At 44.5% G+C, this 17851-nt stretch overlaps 1 protein-coding gene across 1 annotated transcript in view; it reads left to right on the top strand.

Annotated features, from left to right (window-relative positions):
* AK8 (adenylate kinase 8) overlaps window positions 1-14599 on the top strand; it is a 66409-nt gene extending 51810 nt beyond the window's left edge. Inside the window, exons 12-13 of the mRNA XM_058818345.1 lie at window positions 11969-12049; window positions 14159-14599. Coding sequence (XP_058674328.1) covers window positions 11969-12049; window positions 14159-14396 — 319 coding nt within the window. The 3' untranslated portion in view covers window positions 14397-14599. The remainder of the gene's footprint in view (window positions 1-11968; window positions 12050-14158) is intronic.
* Window positions 14600-17851: the final 3252 nt, after the last annotated feature.

Raw genomic sequence — 17851 nt, forward strand, 5'->3', positions numbered from 1 at the left:
CTCTAGGTGCTGGTCTGATGGGTTATATATGTTGCAATGATAATCATGGCGAGGGAGAATTTTTATGGGACCAGTAGCAACAAATACATCGAGTCCTGCCAATTTGCTAATGAATTCATTTTTCTTGTGCTTGCCCCACTTGCTATCCCTGCTGTTCAGAATTCAGCTTTAAACCTGAAAAGCAGTGGAGGGCACCTCAGAGCTGCTCCTCTGAGTTTGTGTGAGCTGAGTGTTTGAGTCTTGGGCCATTTCTGGAACATCCATTACTTGTGTATTTAGGCACCAGTCCAGCCAGACAACACAGGGACATATATTTTAGGAAAGCACACATCAAAAAGTGTTTTAAATGGCCAAATTGTAGGACAAAACATTCTGGCAACACAGCTGGTGCTCTGTCAGTCTGTGGGCTAGAAAATAAGAAGAGAACCTGTAAGGAAAATAAAAGCATCCTAGGAATAGCTAATCAGGTTAGAAAGGATGTTTTGGCTGCAAGGATTTTTAGGGCTGCAGAGAAAAATTGAACAAGATTAAAAAGTGTTTGTCCATCCTGTCTGACAGATGTGGGGGAAGATGGAATCATTTGTTACTCCACTGTTTTTCCTCTGAAAACAGCAGCAGCAATGAGCTGGCAGGCACAGTGAAATGCAGTTAGCAAAAGTAATGGGAGTTGAAAGTTTGACCTTTTGTGATGGAAATTTGATATGAAAAAAGGGTCTTTTGATAATTTCTCTATCCAATCAGATATGGGAGATGTCTTGATCCTGTTTCCTTATTTGCATGCTGACTGATCTCATTTGAAAACCCAATCATTCAGAAATATTGGGACATCAACAGAAATGTTACAAACAAGAAGTTGTTTTATCTGAAAGGTCTGCAGGATGTCATCTCTTGTTTTTCACTCCAGTGGCCTGATCTCTTCTTCATGATTCCATGTTTTTATTGGCAGGATAAGTTGAACATATTGAAATGCAAATAGCCCTTTCCACATTGAACTGAAATGTGGGACTTTTTTTCTGTATGATTGATTGTATCCAGGGTACTTCAAAAGACACAAAGAAAATACTTTCTGCAGTGCCTCTGATTCCTTGACATTGCCAAGTTCTGACGTTTCCTGTTAGCAATCATTGGCACAGAGTGATTCCTGAGCCTGCTCTCACCTCTGCTTTTCTCCCATGTGGTGCCCACAGTGCTGCTCACTGTTCTGGGACTGAGTCTGAGCTCAGTTTTCTGCACAAACACTTCTTTTGTTATAACCAACACTCTGTTGCTGTCCCAGGTGCTGAATGTCAGAAACACAATCGAACGGATTTTACCAAATTGCAGATTTATTTAATCCTGCAATGGGTACTTCAAAGCCTCCCCGGATCACATCAAGTGTGTAGAACTGTCCCCATCATTACCTGGGAAGTCAGATTTCACTGCCCACTTAGGTGAGTTTAGGATCAACTTTATCTCCCAGACAATTTAACCTTTCTATTTTCCAGAGCGGGCAATCCAATTTCCATTTTCCTCAGCCTCCCAGTGGGTTGATGACAAGTTTTCCTGCTGTGTGACTGGTGTCATTATCCCTTATTTTGGAGCCTACCTGTTAAACTAAGACAAAGTTTTGCATCACTTAATCCAGAAACTGGGGACAAACAATCGATATTTGGTAGTCCTGAATAAAGGGAATTTTTTTAAAATTTGTATGCTTTTTAACATCAGCTTGATGAGAAATCTATTTTCTTTAGTGCCCCAATTTTTTTCCCACCCAGAGTGCCCTGAGCCTGCTAATCTGAGTGCTGCCCTGGGAAATGGGATGTGCAGCTCCTTCTTCCTGGGGCTGCTTAGGTTTGCTCTGCTTTTTAGAAAAAAGTAACTATTCAGTGAATGTAGATCTCTTGCTGAACACCTGCAAAGACATCCTGATTTCTGGTGGAGGGCTCTCCAAACCCAAATCCTGGAGGGAACAGGTGCAGGGAAAGGGATGAAGCAGGTTATAAACGTTACACAATAACTTATCTTGGAAGTTGCTGGGCTGGTTTTTGTACAACAGTTTGGAATGGAAGGCTCCAAATTAAACAGGTCAGGATTTAGCACAGAGTCCCTCGGGTGGGTGACAAAACACCTTGCCAGGGCCACATGGAGGCCTGCAGTCTTCATCACTGAGTTAAGGAAATCCAGTATTCACCCAGCTTGTTGTTTACTTAATAGAGTCCAGGGTTTAACCACAAGGTAGTGCCTGTGTGAGATGTTTATCTGATGGTGCCTAATTTCTTCAGCAATACCTCTGGATATGAGCTGGGGATTTCACTGCTAGAGGAATGTGCCTATTTTGACTGAGGAGTAACTTGACTGATAGGTCCCTTCAAATCCAGAGAATCTGTTTCATCAAACCCTGTGGCCTGTCAGCTGTGGGGGAGTGCTTTGTGAAACAGCAGGAATGGCAAATTCCCCCATTCCTTGTGCAGCAAACTGGAGTTGTTGGGATGAGCAGCTCTCGGAATTAGACACCGAGCACTCTCCCGGATGGGAAATCAACCCCCTTCATCTCTGGTGAGTTTTAGAATATCAAACCAGCTAAGTTTAAACATGAATGTGTTATTCTTGATAACCACAGCAATCTAGCTCTTCCTTGCTGGGTTTTTTTAATGCACTTTTCCTCTCCACCTTCCTCGTTCGCTCCTCGGTATTAGAAAACCAAAAGCAGCTCAGCGCACCAATATTTTCTCCACGGTGAAGTCAGCATAGAATATTAGTGTCCAAAAAGTTGTAAAACAAAAGACTATCATATGTTGCACCTTTTAATCATGTAATTGCTGAGTGACATTTAACTCTGAGGCTTTAAGTTACTCCTTTTCAGCCAGCCTTCTCCTCGTGCCCCTCCGGTCCCTCCCTCCTCCCAGAGCAACCTGCTTTTTGCAGAGTAGTGCTTTAACTACACTGAAGTTTGGCTGGGCTTCTACATATTACAGCAGCAACACGAAAGCAAACAATTGAAGTATTTGAGAACAATGAAATATGTATGGCTATCTGTGACAGCCCTATAAAGCAGAGCAATTAGCCGCGTAATCCGAGAAAGCCAAAGCGCCCGGCAGCCCACGGTTCCCTATTAGTTAAATGCTTTTTGTACGTCCTCATCCCATCAAATCAACTAACACTTCCTTTAATTGGTTCATGAATTATACAGCTCGGGCTGCATTATAATTTAATCACCAGTAAACATTCCTGGGGCCTGCTGTAAAGTGTATAGCGCTCATTAATTCCTTAATTTCAGCAGATGGAAGGGGAGATCGGATGAACGGTGGCAGTACAGAGCGCCTTGGGCAATGGAAGAAGGAAAAAAAGGTGGGGGGCCGTTTAGATTTTTTAAGGGCTGTCAGAAACTCAATCTGTGAGCTGTCAGCAGCCTGGACCCGCTCCCCCTCCCTGCCTTCACCCCACCTACCGCTGCAAGTGACTGACGGATTCATATGGAGCCTTGTCAAGCCGTCTTTAAACATCAAGCCAGCGGGTAAACCAAGCCCAATGTAAATTAATTCTTGTCTTACGGGCCCCCCTTTCTCTGTCCCCATGAATATTTCATGGCGGGCAGCATAAATATTAATTCTAATAGCTCTGCACAGTGGTTATTATTTCTGTTTTATGACAAATATTCATAAAATATTCAGGAGCCTTTTTTAGAACATTTACACACTTGATTGTGAAATTTTCCAGCTTCCTGGGGACACAGTAAACATATTGGGGTTCTCTTGATGGACTTTTTTCTCTCTTAATTAATACTACGCCACATTAATATTTAATCAGATTTAGTTTTCCTTTCCCCACAAGTGAACCCTATTACATTTGAGGATTTATTTGACAGTATTTAAACAGGGAATTTTTATTCCCTATTATGAAATTGGTTTCCTTTGACACATATATAAAATGACACATTATAATCCATTCTTTTATTCCCTCCCCTTGCCCCCAAATCACACACTTTTCTGGTGTCAGTTCTTTTATTTATTTTTACATACCAAATATGTTACTAACTACAAAAGTTAGTGTTTAAATGTTGAGGGTGGGGGTTAAACATCATTTACTCTAAATTTGATTTAGTTTATTTAGTAAGGAAGAAGAGGTTTTATCCTTGTTAGGAGCAGGAGGTGCTGGTGCCAAGCTGCAGACAGGTAGCAAAGACATCAGTCCTGAGATGAGTTTGCTGGTGCTTAACCCTGGAGTTGTTGCTCTGCTCCAGATTTGCTTTGCAGAATCTAATTATTGCAGGGTTGCAGGGATCTGAGGAAACAGGCCTGCATTTGGGGGAGAGGGTTCAGGTTCCTGACCTCGGGCCTCTGGGGCTGCAGAGGCTGTGGATTATCTGAGGAGGGTTTGATTAACCTTGTGCAGGGCAGGAATGGTGCCAGCCACACTTCTCCAAAGCACTGCTGGCTGCCATCTCATCCTGTGATTCATAAAGGACCGCTGGAATGAACTCCAGGGGGAATGCAAAGATGCTGGAATAACAGCTGAGAGTAAGGAGGAGGCAAAGAATAGAAATGAGGAGAGAGAAATGTAAAGCAGTTCTGAATGCAGGTATTAATGCATCCAAGCCACTGATTGCACACAGGAAGAGTTAATGTTGCCTCCTCCAGAGAAGCTTTAAAAATGCATTGAAGCCACTCCTACAAGCACATTTGCTCTCGCTGTGTAATGTTTGCACAGCCCCAGGTCGTGCAGACCATGGAAGGGCTCTGGGCTTCCTTGCTGCTGTGGATCCATGGATTCAGATTTATCCCAGCTCCAGACCCAGCCCATTGCTGTGTCACACAGCCAGCAGAGCCTGTTGCCCCTGTGTGAGCTGCTGTGGCACCTGCTGAGCCACCAGGCTGCTGGGGTGGGACACAGGAGGGACCCTGTCACCTTAACTCATGCAGCTGGGGGTGGAAAACATCTACCAGAGTCATCACTGGGGAGGGGAAGGAATCTCTGCAGCCTCAAAGGGTTGTACATCTCCCTCCCCTGGCCAGCAGCCATGACCTGGGAATAGTGCCCCACTGAGCTGCCTTTTGTAGTTATTGCACAGAAATGCATCCATTTGAAAAGATCCAGGCTCTGGAAATAGCTTGTCATGCCACGAATCACTGTAAGAGCTCAATGAGCAAAACACTTGTGCTGATTAACCTGGGTTTTAGTGTTTATGCAGTGTATTCTCCCTTATGGTTGAAACCTAGAGGGTGAAATTACTTCCCGAAATAGAATCAAGCATCTCTCATCAGAAGATATCCCAGAGTTTGAAAGAAATCAGTGAATAAAACCTCCCAACAGCTCCTTCCATAAATAAGAGATAAGGATCATTTTATCCATTGCAGAGACGTGCAGGAGGAATATTTAGGGTAGGGAATAAAGTGTGATTCATGTTGAGTCAGGGGTGCAGCCTTTGTGGTCTGGTTACCCATGGGCAAAACACCTGGTGAGAGCTGCACTGAAGCCTGAGCAAGCCTTGGGAGAAGGAAGATGGGATCTGTGTCACCAGTTTCCATTTTTAAGAGGGGGATTGGGGGTGCAGAATGTGGTTGTGGAAATACAACATGCTTGGCATCTTGTGTCTGGGACATGGTGCTTGAGAAGAGGCTTAGCCAAAGTTTCAGGTTCAAAGTGTATTTTTGCCATTGGGCAGGGGATGTTCTTTAGGGGAATTGATTGATCCAAGTCAGTATCTCTGGCTGGAAAGTCAACAAAGCTAAAGTGGTCAGGGTTTTATCTGGAATTACTTGGATTCAAATCTGAACCTCCTTGTACCTGTCAGGTTGGACCACTAACTTGATTTGTGATATTGTTGTGATCACCCAGTGGTGCTACCCAAGGAAAAGACCTTTTTGCAATGCTGATAATTTTTGTACCCTGACCAGAGCTGCCATCCAGCTCCTTTCTGCTTGTAAAATCCAGAAGTTTGTACAGTTTTGTGCACTTTTTGAATCTTTTAAAAGTTAATAACATGGTCGGTGTTAACAATGAGAGTCCTAGAGTTTACCCAGATTCAGGACAGTTTTCAGAGATAGTTTTGTCCCTCTGCCATCAGTCCATGATGCCCTCAAGGATTTTCCATACATTTGTGAGAACTCTGTGATTTCCTTCCCCACCTGCTTTGGCTGCTTTGTGAACCAAAGGGAGGAGCTTGAGTTTGTGCCAGGGGTCCCACAAGGATTGTACCTGTGCTGTGGTGGCCTTTTAGGACCTTCTGCATCCTTACACTCCAACCTCAGCTCTTTTCCAGCTTTGTATTTCAATTACAGAACTTGTAGCCATTGCATTGCCAGAACAGCATCCCCCAGGAGATGTTTTCCATGGGGAATTGTGCCTCACCATCAGGAGCACTGTTGGTATCTCCATATGGAGTAAGATGTTCTGTGCCTCATGAAACACACCATTATTTATAGCCCTGAATTTGATGTTTTCTGTTTGTCTGCCTGGAAAAGGAGATAACTTTTTGTCTCTTCCTCTCTCTTTCTTTCACTCTCTCCTTCCTGCTCTTTTTGCTCCGATTTAGCTGAGGGTCTGTCAAAGTTCTGCCAGCAAAGTTTGCTGCAACTTTGACATCACACAGGCCTCTGATCTTCACTTTTTTTCCTTTTTTTTTTTTTTTTTTTTTTTAAGCAGACTGATGTGGCACGTTGTAAACTGCCAGGAGCACTTGCTAATTTAGTACTTAATGACAGTCACAGAGAGTGTTTTTCTTGCCCCTGGAGAGGTTTTAGACACAGCTGGGGTAGATTTGCCACTATCAATTATGCACAATTTTAAACAAGAATTGGCCAGCAGGGGCCTCTTTTTTTTTGCAGAGTGCAGAGCATGAAGAATGGGAATATGGCAGCTGGTACCTGCCTGAGACAGAGAAGATATATAGGAGTCAAGAAAATAAGGGAAAGATTAATAACTTACTATTTTTAAAGTTGCAGCTTCAACTTGAAAGTTTAAAAGCTGCATTAAAAATGGTTAGTGGTGTATTTTTGTTTTAATTCAAGCATCCTAACTTTGTTGCAGAGCTTGATCTGGCCCTGGTATAGCCACAAGCAAGCCAGTGGTCTCTGTTTTTAAAAGCCAGGTAGGGATCAGGATCCTGTCTCAGATATCCTGTGTTGTCTTTACATCCTTAAATGAAAACAAGGTATGGATTTGATTTCATGGTATGATCTGATTTCACAGACAATAAACAGGGCTTGGCTTTGGGCTCCACTCCCCCAGTGTCACCGTGGGAAATGCCAAGGATGAGAATGTGACCCAAGTAAATGGCTCAGGTCTAGAACAGCCAACATCTGGCCCCATCTAGGTCAGCCTCAGGCAGCAGCTGTGCCTGAATGCCAGGACTGGCTGCCAGGCAGAGCTGCAGCTCTCTGGAGGTGTGCAGGCAGCTGGCAGGGCAGTGGTGCCACCCTGGAGAGGGACTGTCCTTAGCAGGAGCATCCCTCATTCCCTAGCACAGGACTCCAGGATTCAGGCACACCTGTTTCTCTTACAACAATGCTCAAAATGTTTCCCTTCCAGGTGTTGGTTATGTCCAGAAAACTGGAAAACCACCACCAAATGAATTCCTGTGAGGACAGCACTGAGCACTGCCAGTTGTTAATAACTTGGATTAAGTGGGTTGGTTGCCATCTGGAACAAAAGCAGCTCAGGATTAGCTGAATGCTGCTGTGTAGGTCACAAATCCTTCACTTATGGCGTGGTTGGGACACATTTTTCCAAAAATCCTGTCTCAAATTCTGAGGTGAAATAACAGCCCTGCCACCCCTGCCCTTCCCTCTCCTCCCCCCTTTGCCAGGGGAAGCATCAGGATGCCCTGGTGACCTCCAGGCTCTGAGATGCCACTGTCTGAGTAGCCAGGAGTGGCTGGAATACTCTTCTGGAATGCCAGATGGCTGCTAGGAAAGCAGAGCTTCATTCCAGCTGCTAGGGCTGGAATACATTTCATCACCATCCAAAGGCAGCAAGTTCTCATTTGACTGGGTACACAGTGAAGGTGTCATCATCATTATTAATTTGTTGGAATTTAATCTCTCTAATGTATCTGGAAGCTGCACTAGATTAGATAAATGATGTCAAGCACAGTGAGGAAGAGGCAGGATTCTGACACACGGAGTTTTTTGTGCCTTTTAACATTTGTGTTCACAGTTTTATCATCTATAAAAGCTGACAGGACTGGACCTTTTCCCACATATCCCTCTCCTGGGAGATGGAACAAAGGAGAGAGGACAGAGCTGTGCTCAGGAATCTCTGGTTTCACTCAATGAACCAGGGGGGAAATTTACCCTCAGAGACCTCAGAGGCTGCACCAAAGTTTCCCCCACAGCCTCCAGCTGGGTACCAGCGAAATTTGGCTGCCCAAAGGTGGGTTCTGACCCTGTGGCAGTGGAGAGAGGATCCCTGGTGTCCCTGTGGCCAGCCCTGCCCTCCCCTGGGTGCTGAGTGACACCACTCCCCTGCTGCACTGTGCTGGATGCTCATCCAGCAGGGGAATGTCGTGTCCTTTGATATCAGGCTGTGTTTCCTCTCCTCCCTGTCTACCAATCCTGATGACATCTGTTTCATATTTCCCCTTGATAGGAGCTGTGACATTACAACATACAAAGCCTGGCTGATTCCTAGAGTGAGCTTTACAGGGGATGCATTTATGTGAGGAAACCACGACTGCTGTGTGGAAGGGACCAGGCTCTGCTTGGAGAGGAACCCAACCCCAAAACAACTGTGGAAGGGACCAAGCTCTGCTTGGAGAGGAACCCAGTACTTGCAGGGAGTTGTTCCAGTTGCTGCTGGATCAAGGTCACAGGTGCAGCCCTGTGTGTTACGAGGATTTCCAAGAGAAATCCATCAAATGTGTTACCTGGGCAGTTGGAGGGCCAGGTTTGTTATGTGAGCAGAGTCACAGGAGCCTGAGCAAGGGACAGAGGCCAAATGTTGCTCCCAAGCACCTTGAGGAGCTGAAGGAGATGGATCAGATAGCCAAGGGTAACACTTCCCAGCCTGCATCCATGGAAATAGGCTTTACTCGTGTGAGTAAACCTCCTGGGGCTGCCTAATAGACTGTGTGGGGTATGTGTCTCCTTCCAAATGGTAATAAAGCTTTCTAATTGGAAGTATTTTAAGTCTAGACTGTAGTTCTGTCAGTGCTTTTCCCCTTCATCTTTTTTTTTCTCTTGCTTCTGAAGGATTTTAAACTGACAGCCCTGGGGAATGTTGTTTTCTGTTATCAGTGGGAGATGTGTGGAGTGGCAGGGTGAGGATCCCACCTTGCACTGGAAGGACCCTTGGACTGGGAGTTTGTGCTGCTGCACAGTGAATTCTGTGTGTGGGAAAGGAAATGCACATTAGCAGGGATGTGGAAAAGGAAATGCACATTAGCAGGGATGTCTGCAGCCTCCCACATCTCCCCCACTCTCCTCTTTAATGGTGACACCAGGCTGGATAATAAGCAGCATCTTGTTTGGAAAAGAAGGGAGCCTCAGACAAGGCTTTCAGAGTTCATTTTGTTGGCAGCTTTTTAAGTGGAGTTTTTTAGGCTCTCGTGTTTCAAATCCCATAATACTTTTTGTGTTCCTAACTATGAATTACGACAAGCTTTCTTGATATGCCAGGTTCTAATCCTTCAGTGGGTTTGTTTAGCTCAGGATATAATAGGAAGCTCTATCAATTATCATGACTGTATAAATGTTGTTCCTCTCTACTAGAATATTCATCTTGAGACACATCATCAGATGTTACCTGTTGTGACAATCACGTTTTTGTGCCATTGTTGGGCAACAGAAACAAAGAAAAACAAAATGTTAAGAGTGTAAGGGATAAAAGAGTGTTGAAACTGTTGTTCTTTTCCTGTCTTTGGAATCTCCAAGATCTTGAATGTTTTATTCCTGGCTGTTATTTTGTTACCACAGTGTGAATAGAAGTCATTATCTGTAAACATTTGAAAAGAGAGATGATTTTCATAACTTTAAATCCTACAAAGGATTCTAGTAATCTGCTATGTGCATGCCAAGGTAAAGCTCAGCCTTTCATCTGGTCTGATCCCACCCAGTCAGTGTAAAATGTTCCTTTGGTGAATGTCTAAACCACGCAGTATCTCCTGTGAGAAGCAGACAAAAATGAAAACAGGAAGCCTGGCCTTGAAGGCAGCAGCAGGAGAAGGTGTGTTGTAAAGAAAGATGTATTTACAGCCTTCAGCTTGTGCTTCACTGGGAAAAATTCTATTCATAGGTTCAAAGGGAGCCTTATTTTTTATTTTGTTCTGAGCTAATTGTTAAATGTGATTTTGTGCAGATCTGCTCCAGTCTCCACTGGCTGGGGGACAGGGGATTCATGTCTGCTCATTCTCAGCTGTTTGTCCAGAATTTTCTGCTGAGGAGCTTTTGAGCACAAATATAAAATTGGCAGGAGCACTATAATGAACCAAAAAGACAAGCAATAAAATTAACAGGAGCACTATAATGATCCAAACAGACAAGGAATCAATGTGGGATGGGCACAGCAGTTTATATCAACAGTGGGATGTGTCTGGGTGCATGTGGGGTTTGTTGTTTTCTGGTTCTGCATCCTTCATCCATGTCATTTGTGTCATCTCTGAAATGGGTTGCCAAGTCCTGCTCCATCCCCCAGTGATGAAAAGCTGTTCCTGGTGTGGGACCCACGCAGTGGCACCGTGGGGCTGCCCCTCTGAGGGGCTGAGCAGCTCTCCCTCTCCCAGGCTCAATGGCAACTGCAGATTCTGATCTCCAAATGAAGCATTCAGCATTAATATTTCCTTTCAGCATTGTCACCAGCAATGCCCAGCCGTGCTGAGCTGCTCCCCGTGCCCTGGCAGAGCTGATGGAGGGGACAGGAATTGTCAGCAGCACCAGGGGGGTTGAGTTGTGTCCCAGCACTGATCCTGCTCTGAGGGATGGGAGAGCAGAGGATTCACTCTGGGGGAGACAAGGGCAAAAGAGGTGGAAGTGGACTGAAACAGCCAGAGGAAAATCCCTCTCATGGGCACTGGAGAAATGCATAATTCTGGCAGGGAAGCTCTTTCTCTGTCCTTGACAGGAAGAGCAAAGGTTTTTATTTACTTTTGGGGTCATTGTGATTCTGTGTGCTGGGTGGGTTGGGAAGGGCTGGGGTGGTGAGCAGGGACGGACTGGGAGCGGCTCCAGCTGCAGTTCCCCAGCCTGAGCTGTCAGAGCACCCAGCACACACAGCCCTGGGCCAGAGCTCCTGCCCTGCTGGGCCTGCAGCCCCACCACAAGAGGAGAGGCTGTGCAGGAATCCTGTGCTCACATCTGCAGCTTTGGGGGGACCCTCACTGCTACTCTGCCTTTGGTGACGATTAACTCCCACTCTGAAGGTCACGAGTGTCTCTGTGATATTTTCTGAAAAAGAATTTGCCAGGATTTTTCTCCTGAGAAGCTGAGAGGCCTCAGAAACGAAATGTCAACAATAATTACAATATTATAACAATGATTAATAGCTGCTGTGGAATGCAACAGGTGCATCTGTGATTGGTCCATGTTGGTTGTTTCTAATTAATGGCCAATCACATTCAGCTGGCTTGGACTCTCTGAGAGTCACAAGCTTTTGTTATTAATTCCTTTCTAATCCTTGCTAGCCTTCTGATGAAATTCTTTCTTCTATTATTTTAGTAGAGTTTTAATATATCAATGTAATGTAATATAATATGATATGATATAATGTAATATAATATAATGTAATATAATATAATATAATATAATATAATATAATATAATATAATATAATATAATATAATATAATATAATATAATATAATATAATATAATATAATATAATATAATATAATATAATATAATATAATATAATATAATATAATATAATATAATATATCAGCCTTCTGAAACATGGAGTCAAGATTCTCATCTCTTCCCTCATCCTGGGACCCCTGTGAACACCACCACACCCCAGTGCTGTTCTCAGGGTGTTAATTGATTTAATTGTGTTCTCCTCAGGGTGTTCTTCTTTAATCTGCCCTACGAGTCCATCATGGAGCGCCTGTCCCAGCGGAGAACTGATCCTGTCACTGGGGAGAGGTGAGCACTCCTGCCTCATGTCAAACGTTTTCCTCGCTGCCAGGGAGATGAAAGCACCAAAAAGGCTCCTTAGCAATCTAAGGAGCTCAGGAATGCTCTACTCCTGCTCAGGGATTCCTTAAAAGAAGAGTTAAAACTTTCATAGCTCCTGAAGCACCAGCCCACCTTCCTGCTGCTCCTCAGAGCAGGGGTTTTAAATCCTGGTGCCTGAAATCTACAGCAGCAAATTGCTCAGGTCTGACATTTTAATGTAACTCAATTGGTTGGGAAAATAATGCTGAGGGAAGATGTCTGAGACCTAGCCTAAATGCAGATGGTTTTCAGACATTCCCATGGGAATTCTAAAGGCTTCCCAGCTGGGGAAAATGGAAAATTTGCTGCATTTTGCTTCCCCAGGCTCCTGTGATGGTCCTGTGTGCTGGGAGGTATTGATGTGTTCCCTGCTCAGTCAAACAAACTTGTTTGAGTCACTGTAAGGTTGGTTCCTCTCACTGCTGTCACATCCCCTTGTCTCACCAATGACCTTTCCTGCCTTCTCCATTCTTCATGTCCAGGGAACAAATCACAAATCAATTCACCTTCCCAAATACCTGCTAGAGTTGCCATGTGTTCACAACTTGTGGCCTGGATTTATGATTCCCCACACATACATTTTAAACCCTTATTTTGCTTTTCCAAAGGCTGAGAGCATCCTGTTGCATCAAAGACAAATCCTGAACCCTCCAAGATTAAGGCCACAAGGAGTGGATTTGTCCCAAAGTGCTGGATGATTATTCAGACATCTCACTCGAGGTGCAGCATTAACTTGTGACAGCAGCAGTGATTTGCTGTAACTGCTCTCTTTGCTTTGGTAATGAGCAATGTGGTTGTTCAGCAGAAAGGAGCAGGCTGAAGCAAATCATTCCCACATCTTTGCATTTCTCATCATTAGGATTAGGCTGTTCGGGATCTGCTCCACTTCACACGCTTCCCTCTCCCTCACTCTGGGGTTTATTCCTCACAAATTCTCCGTGAATTGAATTCTTCTAGGTGCTGGGTCTGATCCTTGGCATGTGTAAATCCTGCCCCTCTGGCTGCAGGGCAGGGGGTGGCCTTCAGCTGTGCCCTGAATTATTCCCATGTGGAAGAATTCTGTGTCCACATCGTTGGGTGCAGCTCTGCAGAGACACAGGCTCTGCTCTCTCCTTGGTTCTGCAAAAATTATCAGGAAAATTATCCCAAAATTATCAGGAATATATCCCAAAATATCCCAAATTTCAGGAAATTCGTCTGTACAGGAAGAGGGAAAAGCTGGTTTTGTGTTAGGGCAGAGGAGACACTTACTCAGAGTTAGGATTACCAATTCTAACAGGGAATTTAAACATTTGATTGCAAAGGAACTTTCAGAGATTGTTGGGAGCCTTTGGCAATGCAGGAACATCATCAGAATTCCTTTGGTGTCAGCTGAGCTGGGCTGTGGCACTGCTACAGGACTGAGGATGAAAATCCTTTTTTCTGCTGAAGTAACTGAGGGAAAGCACAACTGTGATTGAGGCAAGCCAAATTCTGGCATTTGGAAATCAAAAATAACCAAAACCTATCTCAGGTGAATTAACCTCTTTTTACCTTCTGCTACTATATGAAAATGTTAGCAATTAACATAAAGATGTTAGCAATTAACATAAAGATGTTAGCAATTAAATGCCTGAGAGCCTTAAATGCAGTTTAAGTGACAGGTCCCAGCAATGCTGGACACAGGGCTGTGTTTATGTCTAAGGTTAGGGTTTTTAGATGCTTTTTTAAAGACAGGAATCAAAGATTACAAGTAAAAGATCTGGAAATGCTTTTGAACCTGGAGCACTGGGTAATGTAATAGAAATTTCCCCCTGTGTGGAGCAGATGAACTCTACAGTGTCACCTCCAGAGAAACCCTTGGCCTTTGAGGATCCAGGGTTGTTGAAGGCAGCAATGACAGATTACCTGCTCTGAAATTTCCAATATTTATTTTCAAACCCCTCCTGCAGCAGAAGGAGGCCAGGGGACTGTGATGGGTGAGAGCATGGAGTTCCTGCAGAGGTGCTGCTGTGTCCTCAGCTGAGCTGAAACTGTGACATTTCCTCTCCTCTGCAGGTACCACACCACGTTCAGACCAGCTCCCACCCCAGAGATCCAGGCCAGGCTCAGGCAGAACCCCAAGGATGAGGAAGAGAACATTGAGAAGCGCCTGAACATCTACTACAGCAATGTCAAGGCCCTGGAGGATTTTTACCAAGATGCCTTTTATGTCAATGCTGACCAAGACCCTTATGTTATCTTTGAGTTCATAGAAAGCTGTATCATTAAGCCCCTTCCATGTAAAATACCTTAGAAGTTTAAAATTTAAAGGGATTATTTTTGGAAGAGTTGATTTTAAATTTTTCCCTGTAATATTTGCAGTCTGGTTGCTGAAGTAGCAGTTATCAGCAGGGAGGGGGAATTCAGCCAAGCTGTGCTAAACCTGAAGCTCACCAAGGCTGAGTGAAGTACAGAGGGTAAGAAATTGGGCTTTAGAAGAAAGTTTTTTGGTTTTTGTTTCATGATGCAATATATGAAACACTGTGGCTGAGGAAGTCCTGTGTTTAATTCAAATATTTTTTCTGTTTCTGAATAGTAGTTTTGTTTTCACTATGTAAGACCCATGAAGCCAGTTTGGAGTATTAAAGCTGTTAGATGTGTTTGTGTCTTAATTCTCCACCAAAACCACCCAGGCACTCCCTGCCTCCCTCTATCCCTGCAAGCAAACCCTAAAGCAAAGAGAAAAACAAAACTCTCAGCTCTGCAGTGAGCTTTCTCCACAGTGTTTGAGGTTGGGGCTGAGGTTTTAACTCCCCTGTTAATTCAGATTGTTTAAAAAGTGCTGACAAACCCTCTGCAGATCCCCATTCTGCTGGACAGGTACCCAGAGCCATGGAAAGCTGATTGCAGCTCCATCACTTGCAGAACCCAATCAAGGACATAACGAGCTGCAGGAGAAGGTGGGTCCCTAAATTCTCTTTGCCTGAGCTGTGCTTGGGCACATTGGTGCCCAGGGTTTCTTTTTCTTTTCCTTGTCTGGCTGGGTATGGCAGCAGTGAAAACTTTTTACCTGGAAAATCTCTGCTGAAAGCCTGCTGGCTGTCTCAGATTCTGGCTGGGAAAATGCACATCCTCAATGCCTGTAAGGAAGGAAAATGATCTGTGCTGTGGTAGAGACCTGGGTTGGATGCCTCTGTAATGTCTCCCACTGTTTCTCCCCTCTGTGAGTGTGAATTCTCCCTGCCAGGGCATGGAGAGGAGCTTCAGGTTCCTCCTGGAATCCTCAGGGAAGGTGCAGGCAGAGAGAACAGGCTTTTAGGTTTTGGTGACTCCTCTGCTCCTGTTGCTGTCAGTAGATGTCTGGGTCTTTGTTCTTGTCTTTGGCTGTGTGTGTCTAAATCTATATGGAGAAATTAAAAATGTCCAGGCCAAATTTCCTTCTTGCTCCTGTAGGGTAACTTCAGGTGGAAAGAACCTGTTTGTCCAGGTGGCAGTGGGGATATTGTGTTATTTTGTGAGAATTTAGTCAGATTTTTTTATGCTTTTGGGAGGGGAGGATGGATGGGATGTTGATGGATGGGAATTGGACTTTCCAGCCTTGAGGGCAGCTCTTAAAGTCTCAGAATAAATATCTTTGACACCCAAGAAAGCCAAATTGAAGCAACCTGAGTCCTGGTGCCTCTTGAGCTGACAAATTGCAGCCTGTAGCACCAGGCTGAGGCAGAGGCTGCTCCCAGGCACAAGGGCCAGCCAGAACCCCTGTGTTCAGTGGGCAAGGACATCTTTAACAGCCCTACCTGTTACAAATGTGCTGGCTGGTGACTGCTTGGGCAGCTGGCTTTTCTGCCATTGCTATGAAGATGTGCTGCAGCATTCATGCATAATTGGGAGCCCTTCTATTAATAATACATGGGAAGCTCATCTTGCTAAAATCACCTTCATCTGAGCGTTCCTACTAAATATTGTGATAGATGAAATGGGTAGAGAGTGTATTTAAATACTGTTTGTACTGCAGCTAGGGTACAAAAGGGACATTGCATCTTTAATTAGACAGGTACATCTGCTTAATTAATTTAGCTGTAAAGCCCTTTTTCCTCTTCATTCTTTCATCTATATGCGGATGCTATATTAGTTCTGCTCCGCTGGTTCCATAGAAACTGAGCAAAAGGGCTCAGACTCATTGAGATGCACTTGGCATGTCTGGCTAGGAGTCTCAGGTCAGTGGTCAACCCCCAAGGGTTTGCAGCAGGCCTGAAGTGCAGAACGTCAGGGTTAGCAGAACATGCTAATACTCATGTAGAACTCTCCCTCAGAAACAACTAAAACAATTGACATTCATTTAATTACTGTAAACGAAACAGCCCCTGCATGACTTTGCATAGTAAAGCCTGTTAATACCAAAAAGGTTCAGTGGGTGGAAGGAGGAATTAGGCTTTTATAATTGGAATGCAACACTTGAAAAGCAATTTGGTAACTAGGCGTGATTTTATTAGCATCTTATTCTGGCAAAACAAATGTTGAGCAATGAGAAAAACAAGGTGAAGAGGAGGTGGTAGGAGCACAGCAGGGATCAGACTTTAGTGATTGCACAGCTTTGCCCAGGTCTGGAATGGACATCTTCCATCACCCTGCTTCCCAGAGACACTTTGTGGAGAGGGAGCCTGGAGCTTGTGCTGTAAGTTTTAATAAGTTTTGCTGTTAATTATGTGGTTTAGCAATAAGGTTGGTTTGTCCAGCTGTTCCACAAAGTTTGGTGCCCACCAGCTCTGGACAGCAGATCCTTCAGTGGTGAAGGGCACTTGAACACCCCCAGGGAGGAGATCCCTCCTCCAGCAGCACCTCTGCAGGGACCCTGTAGCTCTGCAAGGATTTCCCTGCTCTCACCTTTCCCTGTGAGGCTTGGGTGCTGCTCAGAGAATGGAGTTAACCCCAACCTGCTCTGTGTGAGGGCTCTGAGGGGCAGGGATGGCTCATCCTCCTCCTCCTCTCTCCCAAGGAATATTTATTGTCTTTATGTATGCACTGACAGCCACACTATCTCCTCTCTAGAAATACTCAATAGGATTAAGAGGATGAGGGAACACCAAAGGAAAGGGTGATGAATGATGAAGTCCCAGAGCCATAAATGAACTGAGGTAAAAGGCAGCAATGAGGTCCCTCAGCACCAATCCCAGAGCAGGGGGTGTAATTTGGAGACAGGACTGAGTCCTTGTAACCCCAAACTCCCTCCTAAGTTCCAAGAATTAGCACCTAGCACCAAGGCACTGTACAGTCCAGAGCTGTTCCACTTATCCATCCAACTTGGATTAGCCAAGGGGATGATTTCTTCATCCCAGTGGTGAGGGATTAACTCCCAGTGTGATACCAGCGTGAGCAGCAAATCTTAAATGCTGTCAGAAGCTCCTCACCAAGGAAATTACACCTTAGCTCTGGACAAACAGGATCTTTGCCTGTTAATTCTCAGCTGCAAGTATCATAATTTTTTTTTTTAAAAAAAGATCATCAGGAACCCTCAGTCTCTGCTGGAATGCTGCTCTCCCTCTGCAGATGAGGGTCTTTGAACAGCCAGAGTGTTCAGCACCAAATGGTGAAGCAGTTGACATCTTCCAAGTATTCACTTGTTTGAAGTATCCTGCAAAACTTGGGCAAAAACTTATGGAGATGAACTCCAGTTCTGTGGGATTTGTTCTTGGAACAGTTCAGCTGGTGTCTCAAAACAGACTGGGCCTTGAAGAAATGTGTTATTTTGAGGAGGCAACTCTGAAAATG

Source organism: Ammospiza caudacuta, chromosome 21 (genome assembly GCF_027887145.1).
Source record: "Ammospiza caudacuta isolate bAmmCau1 chromosome 21, bAmmCau1.pri, whole genome shotgun sequence".
In the NCBI taxonomy this organism is placed as follows: Eukaryota; Metazoa; Chordata; class Aves; order Passeriformes; family Passerellidae; genus Ammospiza; species Ammospiza caudacuta.